At 35.1% G+C, this 21,832-nt stretch overlaps 1 protein-coding gene across 1 annotated transcript in view; it reads left to right on the top strand.

Annotated features, from left to right (window-relative positions):
* The window catches only part of LIPI (lipase I), an 80,418-nt gene that overhangs the window by 42,477 nt on the left and 16,109 nt on the right, over positions 1-21,832 (top strand). The window contains exons 5-9 of the mRNA XM_027548897.1: positions 2,886-2,975; positions 4,163-4,330; positions 6,060-6,164; positions 13,550-13,661; positions 18,193-18,369. Coding sequence (XP_027404698.1) covers positions 2,886-2,975; positions 4,163-4,330; positions 6,060-6,164; positions 13,550-13,661; positions 18,193-18,369 — 652 coding nt within the window. The remainder of the gene's footprint in view (positions 1-2,885; positions 2,976-4,162; positions 4,331-6,059; positions 6,165-13,549; positions 13,662-18,192; positions 18,370-21,832) is intronic.

Genomic DNA, 21,832 nt, shown 5'->3' on the forward strand with positions numbered 1-21,832 from the left:
ATTATGAACTATTATTTTAAAAATATTCATAACATAACATTTTTCTAAAGTGTGCATGAAAATCCGTAACCCAAATTGAAACATTAAGATGTCTGATTGTATTAAAATTAAGAACTCATTAAAGAACCCTTCATGAAAGCTAACAGCAAGCCAAAACAGGAAAACTGGTAAGTAAGTCGTGTACATCAGTAATAAAGAAAAATGGAACTTAATTAAATCAAGACTTGATCAGACATTTTACAAAAGGGAAATTCTAACTAGGCACTGGAAAGTTCTTAAAATCTTCAGTAAGCAGAAACATTTAAATTAAAACCTCATGTAATACCACATGCCTACCAGAATGACTAAAATTAAAAAGCCTAATAAGACCCATCTATTGTAGGATATGTAAAACAGCAGAGATACTTGTATGTTGTTTGGTAGTGGTATAAATTGGTACAACCTCTTTGGCAATTTATTTAGGATCATTTATTAAATTGAATATACTCATATTCTATAACCAGCAATTCTATTCCTAGGTATGTGACCAACACATGTGCTTTCAAATATGCATTAATGTGTGTGTTCAAGGATGTTCATAGTATTAACACATATTAACCTTAAATTTGAAACAACATATGTCCATCAACAGAAGAATGGATAAATAAGTTGTGGTATGTGTGTCAATGAAATAGTGTATAGCAATGAATGATTACAAATGAGTGACTACATTTATACCTGACAATGTGGTCTAATATCACAAATATACTGATAATTGAAAGAAGCCAGACACAAAAGCATGCTTGAAATATGAGTCAATTTATATGTATTTCCACAATGAGCTAAAATAAAATATATTGTTTTGGAAGCTTCTTTTTCAAGAAAAAGTGGTTTTTATTTTTATAGAAAAGTAAGGTGCTGGTTATTGGGTTATTTCCTGACATTGGTTTGGTAGCTAAGTGGCTGCTTGCTTTATATTCATTAATTAATCTTTAGTTTTATGTCTTATGTTCTTTTCTGCATGGATGTGTTATATTTTACAATAAAAAGAAAATTAAAAAAAAATATCTGCTCTCCCCACCCTTCTTGAAACCAAGAGAATGAATGGCCCAAGCAGACTCAACTGCCCTGCCCCTTCCATCTGATAAAAGGGAAATGACATGCCTGAATCAAGGGCTACTTGTAAGTTAATAATAAATATCTTTTGCTTCTTCATGGTTCCTGAGCAGTCTTCTTAGTTTTGATTCTACTTCAGATGCAGATTGGAGAAAATGATGGCTCTAAACCTGAAACTCCCTAGTTTTAGAACCCTTATGATGAGTTCAAATATGAGGAATTTTTAAAGATCTCCAAAATTATTGGGCTTCATGGGGGTTATATTTAGAAGACTGTTCATCCTTACTAAAATTCCACAAGCTAAGTGGGGGGTGGAATGGAAGGAGGAGTTGGTTAGTTTATCCTTACCGCTGACACAATCAAATCCTATATGCACTTCCCTGGATTCCAGGGAATTCTGAGGAAGTCACCCAAGTTGCCTTTTGTCTCTCCTTATACCCTGTACCCCCTTCCCTGTAATCCTCATGCCCAGTGTCCCCATGCCCTGGTAATGCCTCACCAGCTGTTACCTTGTTCTGATACTAACTGGAACTAAATCAAGTAGCTGCATCTTGATCCTTACTGTCAGACTCAAGTACTTATCTTTGCTGTGCTCAATCTATTGCTGATCTCTCTCAAGAGTTCATTATGTTGTAAGAAATTTCTTGAAACCCAAGCCAAAGCATTGTTATCTTACTTGGCAGTGAGATCACAGTCCCAAATATTCTGAGCTTGCTACCTTTTCTTTTTTTTTCAATTTCTATGGCTCCCCTAGGTTACAGACCCCATATTGGTTAATGTACCTAGAAATTGCGCCTCCCCTAATGTCCCAAGGTTCTACAGATACAGTTGGCTGTCCGTATCCATGAATGTGGAACTTGTGGGCAAGGGGCGATGACTGTGCTGTACCACTTTATATAACGGACTTGAGCATCCTCAAGTTTTCATGTCTCTGTGGGAGAGTGGGAGATGGAGGGGAGTTCCTGGAACCAAGACCCCATGGATGCCAATGGATGAGTGTATACAGAAGTTTTAAAATCATAGCTACATGTTTCATGTCACTCTGGCCCAACTTGTTCCAGTTGAAGTAGCATCTTTTGATTTTTCCAGTTAGTGAGTCATCAAATGCTATTCATTATTATCCAGAATGAGAGTGAATGATCACACCTAAAAAGTCCTAAATGACTTAGCTTCATTTCCTCCAGTGCTCTCTCTCTCACACGTTATACCAGATAAACTGGATTCTTTAAATAGCCTGTATGCACACAGATACCTGCTTGATTCTGCCTCACTCACATCCTTCACACTTCACATCTTTGTTCAATTCTCACCTCCTCAGTAAAAAATTTCCCAAACTAAAAAAAAGAAATTTCCCAAACTATTTAAAAGTCCAGCCTACCACATTCACTGTCCCTTATTCTGCTTAATTTTTCTCTGCAGCACTTATTATCTGACATACTGCATTTTTACTTGTTTATGATGTCTCTCTTCCACTAGGATGTAATTTCCACTACAATGAGGATTTTTTGCTCTTCCTTTTTCAATTGTATTGATATATTCATAGCACAAATAACTGTTATGGGCCCATAATACACTGATCACATGTAAATGTATTAAATTAATGAAATGTAATTTGCATGAGAAGTTAAATTGAGGAAATAATACCCCAAAAATTCTCTTTTGAAAAAGAGAATTTTTTTTTCAATTCACATTTTGAATTACTGTCCATGAATTTTATAGGAAACTTTGTTTTATATGTGTTGCTGAACTGATTATATATACTTTGTGATTCTTGGTTCTTTTCTTCTCAGGTCTAGGCATTAAACAACCCTTGGGACATATTGATTTTTATCCAAATGGAGGGAAAAAGCAACCTGGCTGTCCCAAATCAATTTTTTCAGGTATACAAAAAATATTTTAGAATAAATTGTGCATGCTTCAAAAGAATGAAAGAAAATCAGTTTTTTTTTTTTCCTTTTTAATATGTGGTCAACAGTTTTTTCACCACTGCTGATCATTCAGGAGTTATTGGTGGAAATGATCTAATTTGATCCTTCTGAGTTCATAAATGTTACCAGTAGACATCTCATTTGATTATGGATGAAACCTACTATCCTATAGGTTTATCATTTTTAGTTTATCAGTTTAAACAGAAGTTTAAACAGAAGTAGACATCTCATTTGATTATGGATGAAATCTATTATCTTATAGGTTTATCATTTTTAGTTTATAAGTTTAAACAGAAGTTATGTCAGTGAAGAAGCATGTGTAGCCGAAGTATCATATAACACAAGTTTGGTTTCAGGATTTAATTTTTACCATTGTTGTTGTTGTTTAGTTGCTAAGTTGTGACTGACTATTTTGTGACTCCATAGACTATAGCCCACCAGGCTCCTCTGTCCATGGGGTTTCCCAGGCAAAAATACTGGAGTGGGTTGCCGTTTTCTTCTCCAACCATTACCGCAGTATTATTGTGTGTTATTCACAGGTTATGAACTCTTGCATTTGGTCATTCTGTGCATAAAGAGCTAAACAACTGCTCTCTGTGTGGAATTTGGCTTACTTTAGAGCCACGGTGAGAAATGTCCTGAGATCTACAGTGGGAACTGGTCAAGAACCACATCTTTAAAGGCCACAAAAAACTAGAGTAGTTTAATCAAAGGGACAGGAATGTGAGAAGTTAGGAAAGGAAAGGGACATGATAAATCTTTAATGTCACCTGTTTGCACAGGTATCTTTGGCATTGAGTAGGAATGTTAGGGGTGAGAGTTTAGAAGGGAGTTATGTGTACACTAATAATTAAATATGGTAGCACTGTGTGTGTAATTTGTCAAAGTACTGAAATTAAACATTTTTGCTACTTTATTACTTTAGAAAAATTTCTTCTATATCTCATGTAAAAGGCATACCATATTTAAGCTTCCAATGGTACCGTTTATTAAGTTGCTTGAGATAAAACTGCATTGTAGTCAGCATTGTGATATTCATAAAGTACACAGCATTAGGTAGAATTTAATCTTTAAATTTTTTTTCTAATTTACTTGAACTTGGCTTAATACATCTAACTGCTTGATTTTTAACACTTAAGGACTTGAATTTATTAAATGCGACCACCAGAGAGCAGTTTACTTATTCATGGCAGCTTTGGAAACGAGCTGCAATTTTATTTCATTTTATTGTCGTTCATACAAAGATTATAAGACTGGTCTATGTGCGGATTGTGCTGACTTTAAGGGAAAATCATGTCCCAAACTAGGTAAGAGAGATTGTTATGATTACTCTAATTCTTTGCGGAAAGTGAACAACATAATTGTGTTATTATTTTCTGCTGCAAGCTTTCATGTTTACTTGTTAATATACTAACACTTTTGGGAAAAGTCTTCTGTGGGACAGGGAAAATAATTCATTTCCTAGTAAATGTTTTTAAGGTTCTTAGTGAGAGGAACTTGGTCAACCTCTTTTCCATGCTGCATGTAGTATATGCATGTGGAGGCTTCTTGATGATCCTTGTTCTTAATACACAGAAGGATCTATCATCCATCTATATTTCCACTAAAGAAAGAAACTTATTCATTTTTAGTGATATTAAGGGTTTTCTTTGCTGTTAGTTTGTATTTTTAAGGGAAGTCTTAAGAAGTGAAGAGGTATGAGCCATGGTTAGCTTTGCATTTATTATTAGCAAGTAGATATGAATCACACATGGTTTATACTTTCTAAATCAATAAACTTGGTAAGAACAGTTAAATATTGCAACTTTTGATTAACTGAAATCTGACGGTGGGAAATTATAGAGAAAAAAGAATCCACATAAAAATAGAATTTTAAAGCTGGAAATGAATCTCAGAGGCTGCTTGTTCAGTGTTTGCCAAAGACAATACCAGACCCCAAGTATGTCATGAGCATGTAGACATCTAATCGTATCATGACAGGTCTACTAGAAATGTTTCAAAAGCCAAGTAGCTTCAATTAAATGGGTAGCAATGACAAAGTCTGAATTAAACAGCCTCCTGTGATTTTCTTTCATAGGCGGTATATACTAACATATGTAGAGAATCACTAGAAGAGGCAAGCAATCTGCAGGCTTTGCTAGACTTATTTCCTCATAGACCCCTCTGTCTAGAATATATTTTAGTTTATATAATATATCTTAGTGGGATTGGTTTTCTTCAGCCCTCATGTTGGGGATTGCTTTTCTGGTTCTGTTGCTTTTCCAAAGTCAATTGTGACCCAGTGTGAACATGTGGATTGCTTAAGGGCACAAGTGAAAACTAGAGTTAAATCTCTGAATTTTCAATTTAATATTCTGTCTACTGCATTCAGATTTCAAATTTGGAGGTAACAAAGTAGAAATAGACACATACATGAAGTAGGAAGCATCTTAGACATGTGTGTGTATATTACATATTCTATATGTACAAATAAGGTTTATATCTGAAATATATATTATACATACAGTATATAGTATTGTGTGTATATATATATAGCAGAGATTATATATATATTTCATATATAATAGAGGTGATATTATACTATATAACTTGTGTGTATAATGTGTACATATACATGCTGTATCAGCATGAATATGTATATAAGAGAATTGGAGGCTGTGCTCATGGAGTTAAATTTTATGTTCAAGTTTTATCTAATTAGTTTATTTTGCTGAATTCAGTAAAAGGAGTTTCAAGTAAAATTACCAATTTATAAATAAAGACTTTGGCAAATGGACTTTAACCATATGGAGTATGCAACGATCTGATATGATTTCCACAGTGTAGATTTATTTGTGAATCTTCAATGTAAGAGTTGTTATAGTTGAAATAAATAGGATGTGAAATTATTTGAAAAGTGATTTTAAGTTATAAAAATCCATAAATTGTAATTATTATTATAGTACATCAATCCTTTAGTTCTTTTCAGTAATTAGGTATTTTTGTATGCTATTTGATGCAAGTTCAATGACTAATATTCTATTTCTCAAATCTCAGGTTATCAAACTGAGCTATGGAAAGATATTTTAAAAGAAAGGATAGAAAACACAACTCTCAGGACGACTGTATTTTTGGATACTGTTGGAACAAATCCATTCTGTAGTAAGTTAATATTTGTTAACAAATGAACTAATTATTAGTTTTATATACTAATTCAATTTTTATCCAAAATTCAAATTTCATTATGTGCTTTCAAGGAACTTTAAAATTTGCTAGAGGGTCAGTTGTACAAATTCAAATAAAATGAGCATATGCTTTGGGTAATATTCTTCCAAAAAACAATCGATGTCTTTTGTTTTCCCCCTCAATTTCCATGATTATTCTCCCATGTTTAGTGTTATGTCAGCATATAACAACTCACAGAGTTTAAGACATCTATCTACACTATTAGCGCCCCTTTGGAAACAAGCTAAATTATATAAATACAAAATGCGCAAGTAAATAATAATCTTGCCAATTTATTTAGAGTTAAACAAGAAGAGAAAATTTGGAGAACAGGAGAAAATCTCAGAAACTTATTAACGAATTAGATTTATGAGGAAGTATTAAAAAAAGTAAAATTATTCTGTTTAGTGATCAGGAGCTTAAAGTGGTTTAAATAAAGCAAATCCTATTATATGAAAATATTATAAAATACATTTCCATAGGTTTGCCATTGATTCTGGTTCCTGAGAAATAAATATTTGAAATAGACCCAATAAGATATTTTTGGTCAGTTACTGTAGATATTTTGCAGTCAAAGTTGTTACCAATTTTTAAGATATTCTTTAAATGTTTGTGAGGTGTCCTGTCATTCAGAATTGTCCAGTCGCTAAGTCGTGTCCGACTCTGCAACCCCATGGGCTGCAGCATACCAGGCTTCCCTGTCCTTCACTATATCCTGGAGTTTGCTCAAACTCATGTGCATTGAATCAGTAATGCCATCCAACTATCTCATCCTTTGTTGCCCCTTTCTCCTCCTACCCTTGATCTTTCCCAGCATCAGGATTTTTTCCAATGAGTTGGCTCTTCCCATCAGGTGGCCAAAGTACTGAAGCTTCATCTTCATCATCAGTCCTTCTATGAATATTTAGGGTTGCTCTTTGTTAGGATTGACTGGTTTGATATCCTTGCTATCCAAGGGCTGCTCAAGAGTCTTCTCCAACACTAGAGTTCAAAAGTATCAGTTCTTCAGTGATCAGCCTTCTTTATGGTGCAGCTCTCTCATCCAGACATGACTACTGGGAAAACCATAGCTTTGACTATGTGGAGCTTTGTCATCAAAGTGGTCTTTGCTTTTTGATACATTGTTAGGTTTGTCATAGCTTTTCTTCCAAAGAGCAAGTGTCTTTTAATTTTGTAGCTGCAGTTACTGTCAACAGTGATTTTGGAGCCCAAGAATATAAAATCTGCCACTATTTCCACTTTTCCCCCATTTATATGCCATAAAGTGATGGGACCAAATGCCATGATCTTAGTTTTTCTGAATGTTGAAATTTAGGACAGCTTTTTCACTTTCCTTTTCCGCCCTCCTCAAGAGGCTCTTTCAGAATTCAGAATTGGGCTCATCCATTTTTTCATTAAAATTTTTATTGAATTAAATTTAGATTCACATGCAGATGTAAGAACCAATGCAGAGGGATCCAGTGTGCACTTTATTCAGTGGTAAAATTTTGTAACACTATAGAATAAATATAATATCACTCAGTTCAGTCACTCAGTCATGTCCGAATATTACACGATATTGCTACAATCAATCCATCTTATTTATATTTCCTCACTGGTGTGTGTGTGTGTGTGTCTAGTTCTCTATAACTTAATCATCATATATAGAGCTCTGTATCTATCACCCCAGTGAATATATTGAACTGTTCCATCACTATCAGACCTCTTGGGTGGCACTTTTATAGCTATATATATTAATACCACCTTCATATCCTGCTGTTTCTAATTCTTAACATCCATTAATATATTCCTAAAAATTTGTAATTTTGAAAAATTTTATATAAAGGGAATTATTCACTATGTTTGGAGAAGGCAATGGCAACCCACTTCAGTACTGTTGCCTGGAAAATCCCATGGACGGAGGAGCCTGGTAGGCTGCAGTCCATGGGGTCTCGAAGAGTCGGACACAACTGAGTGACTTTACTTTCACTTTTCACTTCACGCATTGGAGAAGGAAACGGCAACCCACTCCAGTGTTCTTGCTTGGAGAATCCCAGGGACGGGGGAGCCTGGTGGGCTGCCGTCTATGGGGTCGCACAGAGTCGGACACGACTGAAGTGACTTAGCAGCAGCAGCAGCAGCATGTATCAATAATTCATTCGTTTTATTGCTGAATAGTATTCCATGGTATGTATGCACTAAAGTTTGTTTAATCATTCATATGTTGTAGAACATTAGGGATGTTTTTAGATTGGGCTGTTATATTAAAGCTGCTTTGGATATTTGTATACATGTTTTCATGTGAACTTATCATTTCTCTGGTATAAAGTCTCAGGAATATAAATACAGAATCAGAAGTTAATTTCACATTTAGCCTTATAAGAAATTGAGAAATTTTTAGTGTGGCTGACCATCTTATATTACCCACAGCAAAGTATGAGTGATCTAATGAGTGATTTCTTACTAGCATTTGGTGTTGGTCATTATTTTTTTTAAAAAATTATCCTTCCTGATAGTATATAGTGATATCTTGTTAAGGTTTTAATTTTTGTCACCCTAATGGCTTATGAGTTTGCATATCTTCTCTGTATGGTGAACTGTGTGTTTGTGTCTTTTGCTCATTTTCCAATTGGATTTTTTAAACTATTGGCTTTTGAGGGTTCTTCATATATTTTTATTGGTAGTCCTTCTTTCCTTGTTGAAGATTTGGTCTGCAAATATTTTTTCCTAGTTTGAAACTTGAGTCTTTTCGTCTTCCTCACAAGGGCTTTCACAAGGGCAAAAGGGTTTACTTTTGATGAAGTCTAATTTATCGCTTTTTCTTTTCAAGGAACATTCTTTTGATATCTAAGAACTCTTTGATGAGCCCTCAGTCCTGAAGATTTCCATTCAAATTTTTTTCTAACAGTTTTATAATTATATGTGTTCCTTTAAACATACACAATCTTGTTTCAAATTTATATTGAAAAGCACATATCTTAGAATATCTAAAATAATTATTACAAAGAATAAAGAAGAAACAATCACTTTGACCTCCTTCTGCATTGCAACTTTTTTTCTGATTCTCTTCTTCCGTCCTCCTCTTTCACCTTTACGGCTTTGTGATTACAATCTTTGGAACTGTATTATGCCCACGTGAGTAATTCAAGACAACCTCTCTCTTCTAAGGGCAGCTTATTAGCAGCCTTAATTACATTTGAATTCTTAATTATTCTTTGCCATTTCAGGTAACATATTCACAAGTTCCGGAGATTAGGACATGGACATATTTGGGGAGGTCTGCTACAGTTAAATATACACATGTGAGTTTTCACAGTCTACTGGTATCAGTATTTACCACTTCAAGTGAAATGTGAGAACTTCACTTCCATTTAGGTTACTTTACGTTCTCCACTTTTTAATATTACTGTCTCAAATATCAGATTATGTGATAATTTTATTTCAATTATCAAATATGATTTATCAATTCACAAGGGTAAGGATAATTTATTGTGAAAGTGTTAGTCACTCAGTTCTCTGTGACCCCATGGTCTGTAGCCCGCCAGGCTCCTCTGTTCATGGAGTTCTCCAGGCAAGAATAAGTGGGCTGCCATTCCCTTCTTCAGGGGATCTTCCCAATCCAGGGATCGAACCCAGGCCTCCCTCATTGCACGCAGATTCTTTACCGTCTGAGCCAACAGGGAAGCCCACTTTATTGTGTGTAGCCATATTTTTTTCTTTTCCCATTTCCCCTTTTTATTCTGCTGCTGCTGCATCGCTTCAGTCGTGTCCAACTCTGTGCGACCCCATAGACGGCAGCCACCAGGCTCTCCCATCCCTGGGATTTTCCAGGCAAGAACACTGGAGTGGGTTGCCATTTCCTTCTCCAATGCAGGAAAGTGAAAAGTGAAAGTGAAGTTGACCAGTCGTATCCAACTTTTAGCGACCCCATGGACTGCAGCCCACCAGACTCCTCCATCCATGGGATTTTCCAGGCAAGAGTACTGGAGTGGGGTGCCACTGTCTTCTCCATTTTATTTCTGAATACTCCAGAATTATTTACTTCATCAATTCCTCTGTGTTCCTTCTTACAACATGTAAGAATGAGTCTGCTAAAGAGAAATTCTTTGTTTTCTTTGAAAATGTCTCTATTCCTCCGTTATTCTCAAAGTATAGTTTTTCTGTGTATAAGAAATAGAATTGAGTTCTTTCTTTTCGCACTTAAAAAGTGTTGTTATCACTTACTTCCTTTTGGCCTCTGTGGTTTCAGATTCATTGTAACTCAATTGGTTGTTCTCCTGTAGCTAACACATCATTTCTCTTTGGCCGCTTTCAGGATATTTTTCTTTTAGTGTTCTGAAGCTCGATTATAATTTTTTTTTGCTATAGTCTGACAGGTCCCTGGGGTTCTGTCCATTTTTTTTCTGTCTGTTTTTTCTCTGTTTTCAGATTGAGTGGCAGATTGATCTGTCATCCAGTTCACTGGTTTCTGTCCTCTATTATTTCCACTCTACTACTGAGACTATCCCATAAGTTCTGTGTCCATTATGGTAGTTGTCATTTATGTAAGGTCTACTTTATTTCCTTTTATAGTGTCTATTTCTTGGCTGAGACTTTTCTACTTCTTCATCTTTTTTCAACAGCCTCTGACTCTGAAGCATTTTTATGATGGTTCCTTTAAAATCCTTGTCGGATTTTCCCAGCATCTAATTCATCTCAGTGCTGGCATTAGTTGATTGTCTTTTCTCACCAGAGTTGTGATTTTCTTTGTTCTTGGTATAACAGATAATTTTCAGTCACATCTTGGACATTTTCTCTATGTGACAATTCAAATGCTGTTTAAATCTTTTATTTTAGCAGGAGTTATATTGTTTAGGTTTTAGCTTTATGTATTCTGAAGCTGTGAGTTTTAGCTATATAGTTTCAGGATTTTCATATTTTCCTGGTGACTTGCTTTTTTTTTTGCTTCATAATTAGAAATGCATCATTTTTTGCCTCACAGACATTTATCAGATTCTGACACAACAACAATTTATTTCATAGAGCCTTTAAATCTTGTGCCTTTTTTTCTATCTTTAATATTATATTCTGTATTATTTTCACTTATTTAACAATGAATAATTATTATGAATATTATCATTAATCAGATGCTCACTTATATTTACCAGTTTCAGTTTTCTACATTTTAACTTGTCCTTTTTTCCCTCCTCATCTCCTCCCTTTTGGACTTAATCTTTATCTTGCTAAAATAGATCCTTAATAACTTTTCACTAAGTAATGTCTCTCAGTTTGTTTCCCTGAAAATATCCTTATTGTTTTCTTACTCTGGAGTGCAATTTTACTCCAGAATAGAATTCTACACTGAGAGTCATTTTCATTGAGTACTTAAAAGATATTAATTCTCTTGTTTTAATATAAATTTATATTTTCATTTATTAGTAATCTAATGGAGATAATCTACAGTTTTATTCTTGTTAAACTTATATATGTATATATGCATTTATTTATTAATCTGTTAATTTAAATAATCTATTGTTTTCTTCGGTTAAACTTATATATGTGTATATATACTTATTTATTCATCTAATAATTTAGTCGTGATTTATTGTTATCATTTTCTAGTCTCAATGTTCAATCCAAGTCTCTATTAAAATTAAATGAAAAATGTTTGTTATTTCAAAATAAATATTCATGCCACATTTTATCATAGAAAACTGTCGTCACTCTGCTCTTCAAAATTCTCCCTTCAGAACAAGGTGGATTTTGTTTTTTCCAGAATTTATGTACCATAACCCTGGAGGATATTTCATGTAAATTTATGGAGGTCCTTAACCAATAGGGACTTGTAAATTTAAATTCTGTGTTACCTGGAGTTTATTTTAGTCTCAGGGAATTTTTTTTTTTTCCACTTAAGACTAATACACAACCACTAGGAAGAATTTTCCAAGTTTCTCTTTCAATGACAAAGCAGAGCGCTAAGGTCCCTGACTCTGTGCAGGGTTTTTCATTTTGGCTCCATCACTCAGTGCTGCATGGAAGTTGACACTTCAGTCTCTGTCTCCATGCTACAACCAGTTCTCACGTCCTTTAGAGACCCAGGGCTTCAATTCTTAAGACTTGCCTTTAATTTCTCTTCATTGCCGCCTCCTAGTATTTGGTCTTTCTTCATCTGTGCTTGGTTATATACCTAATTTATGAATTTTAACCCAGAATTTCTATGTAATTATACCAGGAGTCAGGGTAATTATGTAACATCTCAATATATCATACTTCCAGGAATCATCTGAGCAATATGAGCACCCACTTTTTTGGGTGAGGGGACGAAGATATTTTATCTAATGCTGGGTAGTCACTGCAAAGTAAAAAGTGTTCCTTTATGTCTTTTGTGCTATCAACTGATAAGGGCCAGTTACTTTGAGGTGTCCTAAGGATCTAAGTACTCTTAGCTGTTTAACAGAAACATTTAACAGCTAACATGCTCAATTTTCGTACATGTGTATCTCAGAATAAAAGTTCATCTATTCCACATTCTGTTTCTATACATTGTCTTCCAAGAGTTTTGCATAATACTTGGGAATATTCACAGAGAATAGGAAATTTCTGTGTAGCCCAGGCAATAATGGGTAAAGGGATGAGTTCAGCATCTTTTCCTCTGAAAGTTATATCAATTTTTGTAATGACATTTTGAAAAAGAGATACTATGATCTCACTCTATATAGGATTGTCTAATTTTATTGTCTGGCTTCCCTGGTGGCTCAGTGGTAAAGAATCCATCTGTCAGTGCAGGAGATGAGGGTTCCATCCCTGGCTTGGGAAGATTCCCTGGAGAATGAAATGGCAACCCACTCCAGTCTTCTTGCTTGGAAAATCCCATGGACAGAGGAGCCTGGCAGGCCATGGTCCATGGAGTCACAAAAGAACTGGACATGACTTGGTGACTAAATAACTGTCATTCCTAAATAGCCAGTGAAATTGGGAATTATATTTGTCAAGCAAATATAGGTAGGACTATTAATCATATAATTAAGGAACCTTATAATATTTACCTTAGATGTACTGATGGAGAAAAATTAATTAACCTAAATTCTGCTATTTTTTGGTTTTGAGACCAGTTAGTATTTACTAATTATTTGACCAACTTTTCAGCATACTCATGACTGACTGGCAAGCTTTCATTTTTTCAAGACTAGTGAAAATTTAACAAAAGGGAAAATCTATTACCTGTGTACCAAATGAGTGCCTCTCAATATTATTTGCAGATATAGTATGTGCCTAGATTACATAAATATATATTTACATGCATATTTGCACCAAAATAAAGTTTAAAAATAACATGAATTGCATTCCACATTTTTGTTTTGTAGCCTATTATTTTGTTCTCAGTATAATTGTTCTGGATAAAAATATGAAGGATGGCTATGTTACATTTAAATTATTAAACCAACTTGGAATCGTTGAAGAGCCAAGGCTCTATGAGTAAGTATAATTTAGTGTCTCTTTCTTTCGTAAGATATATTTTCTCAAGCATCCACTTTTCAAGATAATCCCAACAGTATAAATTTTCTATGCAGTGAGTCTTAAATTGTTAAATATTAAATGGATCTCTGATTGTCATATAACTAAATAATTTGTTGATGTTATACATCTAGCTACTGCAAGAGTTAAAAGAAAAAAACTTTCCACCTAATTTTGAGCACTCCTAGGATTTGTTATAATAACTATTGATATTATTCCATAATATTGATTTGGCCAAAAAAGTTCTTCCACATTTTTATGTAACATCTTGTGGAAAAACCCAAATGAACTTTTTTGACCAACCCAATAGTTTATTACTTTAAACTGCTTAAAATTGTGTATGAATGTATATACCCATGCACACATATATTTGTGATTCATTACTTATTCTTATCAGACACATGCTTTGTTAGCTTTTAAATTTACTTATTCAAGTGTTATTTAGCACAACCAAATGTATTCAGGTGTTTCACTAAATAATGGGGATCCAAACTAAAATAGCAATGTTACCATTCTCGAGGAGGTCACAGAGTACTGGAGGAGACTAATGCATAATTACACGTTTGAGTAATAAGTCTTAGAGAAACAAAACACTCATGAACTATGGGAATCCAGAAAGAGAAGAAAGGAAATGTTCAAAAGGATGGTATTATCATCAGGGAATGGATGAGGGTGCTTTCAAAGGCATGGAGATAGAAAGTGGCTGAGTTCAGTAATAGCACACAGACTGTGGTCCTAGAGCAGTTGTTTCAAGCTTGTTCAGAAGGCAAACAAATTATGAGTCTTGATTTCAAAGAATCGTGTTCTGTGCAGAATACTATTTTAAATACTGATGCATTTTATTCAAATACCTGATGAGTACATTTTTCATGAAAAATGTAAAAATATGAAATCCATATACAAGGTAAATCTGTCCATCTAAGTCTGGCCGATGGCCTTCATGTTTTTCTATTAATAACTCTTTGCTAATGAATTTAGTCATGCTTTGGGATATTAACTGTTTTAGATGCCATGGGAGTGAGAGACTTCTAAGTGATCTTTTATTTCCCTTTTCAAAATTAAAATAGGACTATTTTCTTGCTGGAGAAAATGTGCTATACAGTAGAAAGTGAGAATAATCTATAATTACATCATGCAGGGATATTCCCATTTACGTTAGTTTATAACCATCCCTCTTTCTCCTTCTCCTCCTCCTCCTCCTATTTCTCCTTCCCTTCCACCCCCACCTCTTCCTCTTCCTCCTCTTTCTTTCTCTTATACATGCCCCTGTGCATGCATGTGTTATTTTTTCACTTAGCAAAATTAGGATATTTTTGCAAATGTGCTCTGCTTTCTGATGTTTATACTGAATGCTATAGCGTTTTTTTTTTTTTTTTTGTACTATGTCACTAAAAATCACTTACACATTGTAATATGATGCCAAATATATTGATATGCCAATATAGGATTTAAAACCGAGTGTCAATATTGTGTATTCAGGATAGAATGACTCCTCACATGATGAGTAATGGGGAGATTAGTGTGAAACAGGTGCAGAGTGGTGGCTATCATGATAATTTATATGAAAGATAATGGGGGCTTGCATCAAGTCAGTGGAAGTGGGATTTTAGGATTTAGAATAGATTTGGTTTTGTGATTAATTAAATGTGAAAGTGAAGGGAAAAGTGACTAGGAGTGACTTTGAGCTTTAAATTTGGTGCCTATTTGAATTATGGTGTTATTCACTGAGCTAGGAGACACAAAGAGAGGAACCAATTTAACCATTCAATAACATGTCTTGAACTGTACTAGAAATTAAGGACAAATTTAGGGAAAATTAGATTTCTGTTCCTTCATACTTTTAGTCTAGTGAGCAGATAGAGTTTACAAACACAGTAAGTTCCCTACGTATGGATGAGTTCCGAGAGTATGTTCATAAGTCCAACAAAGTTAGCCTAGGTACCCAACTAACACAATCGGCTACCTAGGACTGTACTGTAAGGTTTATAATACTTTTAACACAAATAATACATAAAACGCAAACAGACAAAAAAAATAAAGAAGACATTTTCAATCTTACAGTACAGTACTTTGAAAAGTACCGTAGTACCAGCTATGTCTCTGCTGCTTGTCCACTTGCTTTCGGACATCCCGCTTGAGATAGCGAAGCCGTGCTACTGTACTCTACACAGTGCTTTTGTGTACTTTACTGTGCGCAGCTACTTGTAGAAGATTAATGCATGTCGTAGTGTACACCAGACACAAGGACTAACATGTGACTGGACATGAGAACACATGTTCACATCTTTGAAACTTCACAACTTGAAGATTTGTATGTGGGGAACTTCCTGTGCATAATACAAATAAAATAATGATATTCGCCATTTCTGTTTCCAAGCAACTTTTTTTTCCCCAAGCAACTTTTAATATCTATATTGAGCTCTGGAGAAGGAAAGGGCAATGCACACCGGTATTCTTCCCTGGAGAATCCCATGGACCGAGGAGCCTGGTGGCTACAGTCCATGGGGTCACAAGAATTAGACATGACTTAGTGACTAAACCACCACCACCATATTGAGCTAGGCACTGTACTAGGAGCTGAATATACTAGGATGAGAAAAACATGATACTACCCTCATTAAATGTATAGTCTAATAAAGGATATAAAATAAACAAGTAGTGATAAAATTATGTAAATAAGATCTGTCTGTGAAAAATGTCTAGAGGCAAACCATAGAACGTATGGGAACATAAAATAGTGGAGTCACTAAAGCTTTTTCTAAGGACTTTTTATATTTGTTGAGACAAAACTGAGGAGCAGAAGTTAATCTGCTCTGCTGATTCCAGGTAGAGGGGCCAACAAAGGCAAAACTCCTGAAGCAGGAGGACGTGTAGTCCATTTCAGGAGCTGAAGGAACTTGAATATGTCTGAGAACAGAGTCAGGGGAAGGAAGAGAATGATGAGACAGGTAGAAAGCACCTAGATTTTGTAGGAATTAGAATTTGTAGGACATGTTCAAGGGTTTTTATTTTAGTCACTGAGCAAGTGAAAACCAATAAAGTATTTGCTTTGGGGCAGTCTGGATAGAGCCAGGACTGGGGTTTTGTTTTGGAAAAACAGTTTGACCAGAGTGGATTGGAGAGTAAGAATAAAGGCACAGAACAATGGTGCCCTGAGATAAGGTGTTTTCAGTGGAAATGAAAAAATGAGGATGAGGATGGATGTAAAGAAGATTCAAGATATCCCAAAGAGTGTAGGCACATAGCATAGATTAGATGTAGGAGTTGAAAGAGAGGATGATCTGAAGGGTGAAGTCTAGTTGTCTGGTATGGACAGTGCATTGTGGTTCCATGTAAAATTATAAGGAAGTTTCTGAGCTACAGGGCTTTTGGTGAGAGGTGAGTGTTGGGGAACATGTCATTAAATTTGAACTTACTGAGCTTTAGGCATTCTTGAGATATCCAAGTAGACATGGTGAATAACAGTTGTCTGGGTCTCATTAGACAGGGTTCATCTGGAGGTAGAGACATGGTGATCAGGAGCAAACAGTCGGTATTTGGAATGAATGGAGTAGATATGAGTTTTGTGGGGAAGACAACAACGTTTCCATCTGGATACGCTGACTTTGAAGTATCTCTGAGAAATCTAGATAAGTTCTTGGACAGAAGTTAGAGATGTGACCAATGACATTATGTTCTGTGAAAGAGGAGGTAGTCACTCTGACAGGGATGGGTTTTGAGGGGAGTGATAACAACCTCTTTGGGGTCTAGATGCTTTGGAGAATCCAAAGGAGAAGGGAACAGGCCAAATATAAGATGGCACAAGTGCTGGGTGTGCCGCAGGTTGCTTTTCAGCCATTCTGTGTGTGACAGGTGCCTCAAACAAAGAAATTATTTAACACATTTTTTAAAAAATTTCTTGTCCTCTACTTTTCCTTTCCCTTCCCTCCCCCTCCTTTTCCTTCTCTTCTCTTCTTCCTTCATTCCTTCCTTCTTCCTTCATCTCCCACCCATCTTCTCTCCCCTCCTCCTTCCCTTTCTTTCCTTCTCCTCTTTCTTCTTATTTTTCCTCCTCCTCCCTTTTTCTTTCCTTTAGAGGCAGGCAGACCCATGATATGATAAAGTGGCACAGAACAGGAAAGGATTATTATTTGTGGGCAGTCTATTCACAGAATGGTGATAGCTGTTCAGGGGCTTATAAAAAGTAGCAAAATATGGATTCTCTAATCTTAGACAAGTGTAGAATCTAGACACTGAGGTGGAAAGACAAGATGTCCCAATTTTTCTCCAAAATATTTTCCCCAAATATTTGAGTGTGGGAGTTACATATCTTTTTACTTTATCTTGTTTTTAATTAGTTTATACTATTTTAATAAATGTCACATATTTTATTGTTTGGCCTTTTCACTGTAAGATTGATATTTCTACCTAACGTTGATACGGTTATATTGATTTTAAAGTTGTATTACATGTCAAATTACTAATATGATGAGATATCAAATTTTATATTTAGGAGGCACAAAATATTTTACAAACTTCAAGAATTCAAGATTCTTGGTCAATTTTTAAATGATGTTGCAAATATTTCAAGCATCGGTTTGTCATATTTTCAAAGCTCAAATCAACAATGTTCCACGTGCAAATACACTATTCAGCTTCTCAAGCTAAAATCACTTACATATCCAGAAAGGTAAGAAAACTAAATTCTAATTCCAATGTTATCTTTTAACTTGAAAATATTCCTTTGCTAAGGAGTGGTTTAAAAATTCATGTACTCAAATGTTTATTGTATATTTTAGATTATATTTATAAAAACAGTAGACAATCTAAAAGATATATAAAATTTTTTGGCTTAAATGAGATTTATTTTGGAATCACATTACCCAAGCAGAGAAAAAAGATATATAATTACTTCATGAGATACAGTAAACATGAAAAAAGTTAAATAAATGTCTGCCTTAGAATTTTAACAGTTATTTCAATAGAGTTCTGGATTGCTAAAAGTGTCTCTTCCTTTGTTGACTGCAACACTTTATCTTTATTTCTCTTTATGTTCCTGTATTTATATACTTGATTTCCCAATTACCTTTTTGTGAATGTTGAACATAGAAAATACGAAATTTTGGAGAATAAAAATGATAAAAATGGTAAGTGGTAAGAATATTCATTTAGATGAGGTATATATTCACAGAGAGGGGCTGGAAAATTCTTTGAAATAATTTATAAATTATTTTGTAAGCTTTTGGCATGAGAATATTTAGTCATTCAAAAGTTAATGAGTGATAAGTTATTGTAATGGAAAAAAGTCAAAGGGTAATTTTACTTTTGCCATTGACTAAAATACTTACAAAAATATCAAATATATGGGCATCATCAGTTAGGAATATTAGCAACACCATTGCCCGACAAGTATATCAGAGACAGAAAGAAACTTTGGTGGCGGGGAGGGCAGTCATATATAAAGGACTAGAGCTGCAAGATTTTTAACCTTCAACTGATCTCTATATCTATTATTTTAACTATGTAAAGTCTATACTAAATATAAGAGTAGGAACTATATTTGTAGTGCTCAAAAAATAGATCCTAGAGAGGTCAAGTTTATTGCACCATCATATTCCCCTGGTCTCCTCCATTAATACCTCTCTGAGCCTCAGGATGGTAAATATAAATAAAGAAGTGTGGTTGTTGTAATTTTACATGCTCTGTTTCTGGCACTTAAATGGTATCAATACACCCCCACTGTACAGATTTCACCAAATAACTTGATCATTAAGGATCTCCCACTCTTCAAAGGTAAAGCAAGAGGCCAGCTCCCTCCCTCTGCCCGCTTTGTCTAACTAACTTATTCACTGTTGTCATCGTGGTAAGAAAACTTAAAGTGAGATCTACTTTCTTGGCAAAGTTTTAAGTGCACAATAGTGTTTATAATAGTCACAAGGTTTACAGCAGGCAAAAACAAGCAAACAAAAACCTCTTACAGGGCTTTCCTGGTAGCTTGGTAGTAAAGAATCTGCCTACCAGTGCAGGAGACATAGGTTCAATCCCTGATCCCTGATCCCATGGGATTCCATATGCCTGGAGCAACTAAGTCTGTATGCCACAAATACTGAGCCTGTGCCCTAGAGCTTAGGAGCCACAACTACTGAGCCCATGCAACTACTGAAGCCCTAGAATCCATGCTCTGCAACAAGAGATGCCACTGCAATGAAAAGCCTGCATAGGGCAACTAGAGAGTAGCCCTTGTTCGCCACAACCAGAGAAAATCATGTGCAGCAACAAAGACCCAGCACAGACATTAGTAAATACGATTTTTTTTTTTTTTTTAAAAAGACTGCACTTCCACTGCAGGAGATGAGGGTTCAAAAAAAGAAAAAACTTACAAAAGACAGAAAATCCAAGCATAAATTCCTAAAGATAAAGGAGATATGTGCATGCTAAGTTGCTTCAGTCATGTCTGATTCTGTGACCCAGTGGACTGTAGCCAGCTAGGCTCCTCTGTTCATGGGATTCTCTAGGCAAGAACACTGGAGTGTGTTGCCGTTTTCTTCTCCAGGGAATCTTCCTGACCCACGGATCAAACCTGCATCTCTTTTGTCTCCTGCATTGGCAGATGAGTTCTTTATCATTGGGGCTACCTGGGAAGCCCAGCGGGTTATGTAGCCAGTTGTAATTGAAATTCCATGGAAGATGTGGCTTCTGGCTTGGCTGCATTCAAAGCATGAAGGATTTTTGTGTGGTATCTCTTGGCTCAGGCATTAACATTGCTTCATTCTCAGTCTTCATGGTATTAAGTCAGTTGCCCATACCTACTTGATTCCAAGTTCAACTCCCACAGGAAAAGAAATAAAGTTTAAAGATCCCACTGCATCTCACTATTTTTCATTGGGCAAATTCATATCTCTGAACCTCACACTGTGTTCAGGGAATTCGATTCTTCTGATTGTCCAGGGAAATAAGTTCCTTCATTGGTTTATGCTTAACTTTGAGACAAGATGGGATCAAATTTATCCAAAGTTTATAGACTGAAGGTAGAGTAAAGAAAGATGAGGGTATTATTACATGAAAGGGATAGATGATTGGTGACAAAAATCACAGGCCACTACAGAGAGACTGAAAATATTTTGATATCAGGCAAAACATTAATTAAACATAGATTGTCCTCCTTGTAATATATCCTGTGTGTGTGTTAGTCACTTAGCCGTGTCTGACTCTGCAACCTCATGGACTATAGCCCACCAGGCTCCTCTGTCCATTGGATTTTCCAGGCAAGAATACTGTAGTGGGTTACCATTCCTTTCTCCAGGGATCTTCCCAACCCAGGGATCAAATTGAGGTCTCCTGTATTGCAGGCAGGTTCTTTATCATCTGAGCCACCGGGGAAGCCCAATATATCCTACTAAAGTTAAATATTGATTTTACTATAAACCATTATTTTGACTGGCTGACACAGTTAACTTGTGAATGAAAGCAATAAATGAATAGTTAAGCTAGAGAATGCAAATTAAGATCATTTAAGATCTGGGTACTTCAAACAGTTGGGGGTTAGGTTTCTTAAATAGGTATGTTTATGTTCCTGCATGGCTATAATTTAATATTTTGACTGATAAGACAGGTAAGAATAAACATTGAAGTAAGTCCTCAAATAATTTACTCCAGTGACATAGAGGGTTTATATACAAATTTAGACATTTTTCTTTTTTCAAATTAATTAAACATTTAAATCTCTTAATTTTGTAGCTTTGGTGTCTATGTTTTACTTACTTTAGGATAACTTCTCTTGTTAATTCAGTATTGGTTTCATTAAATATTTTCAAGGTTCTTTTGAAAAATATAAAAATATTGAATTTATAATATTGAAAACATTATAAATGAAGCTTAGATTTAATGAGGTTCAGTATTTGGCTAAGAAGATCCAAAAACTGTCTTTAGAGAGTAACCTCAGAAAACCAATTCACAGTTATGCTATTTGTGCTGAAGTCATTAATACTTCATTTTGTCTTTTAAACTTCCCAATTAAAAGTCCAAGGTACCCTGGGAGAATGTGGGAATTGAAACTCTAGAATTCTGAAGGGTGTTTAAAGGAAGCAATTTTGGCAAAACTATTTAACATTTTTAACAAAGTTTGTTCATTCATTCTGAGACTTGTCCACCGT

The sequence above is a fragment of the Bos indicus x Bos taurus genome, chromosome 1 (assembly GCF_003369695.1).
Source record: "Bos indicus x Bos taurus breed Angus x Brahman F1 hybrid chromosome 1, Bos_hybrid_MaternalHap_v2.0, whole genome shotgun sequence".
Classification (NCBI taxonomy): domain Eukaryota; kingdom Metazoa; phylum Chordata; class Mammalia; order Artiodactyla; family Bovidae; genus Bos; species Bos indicus x Bos taurus.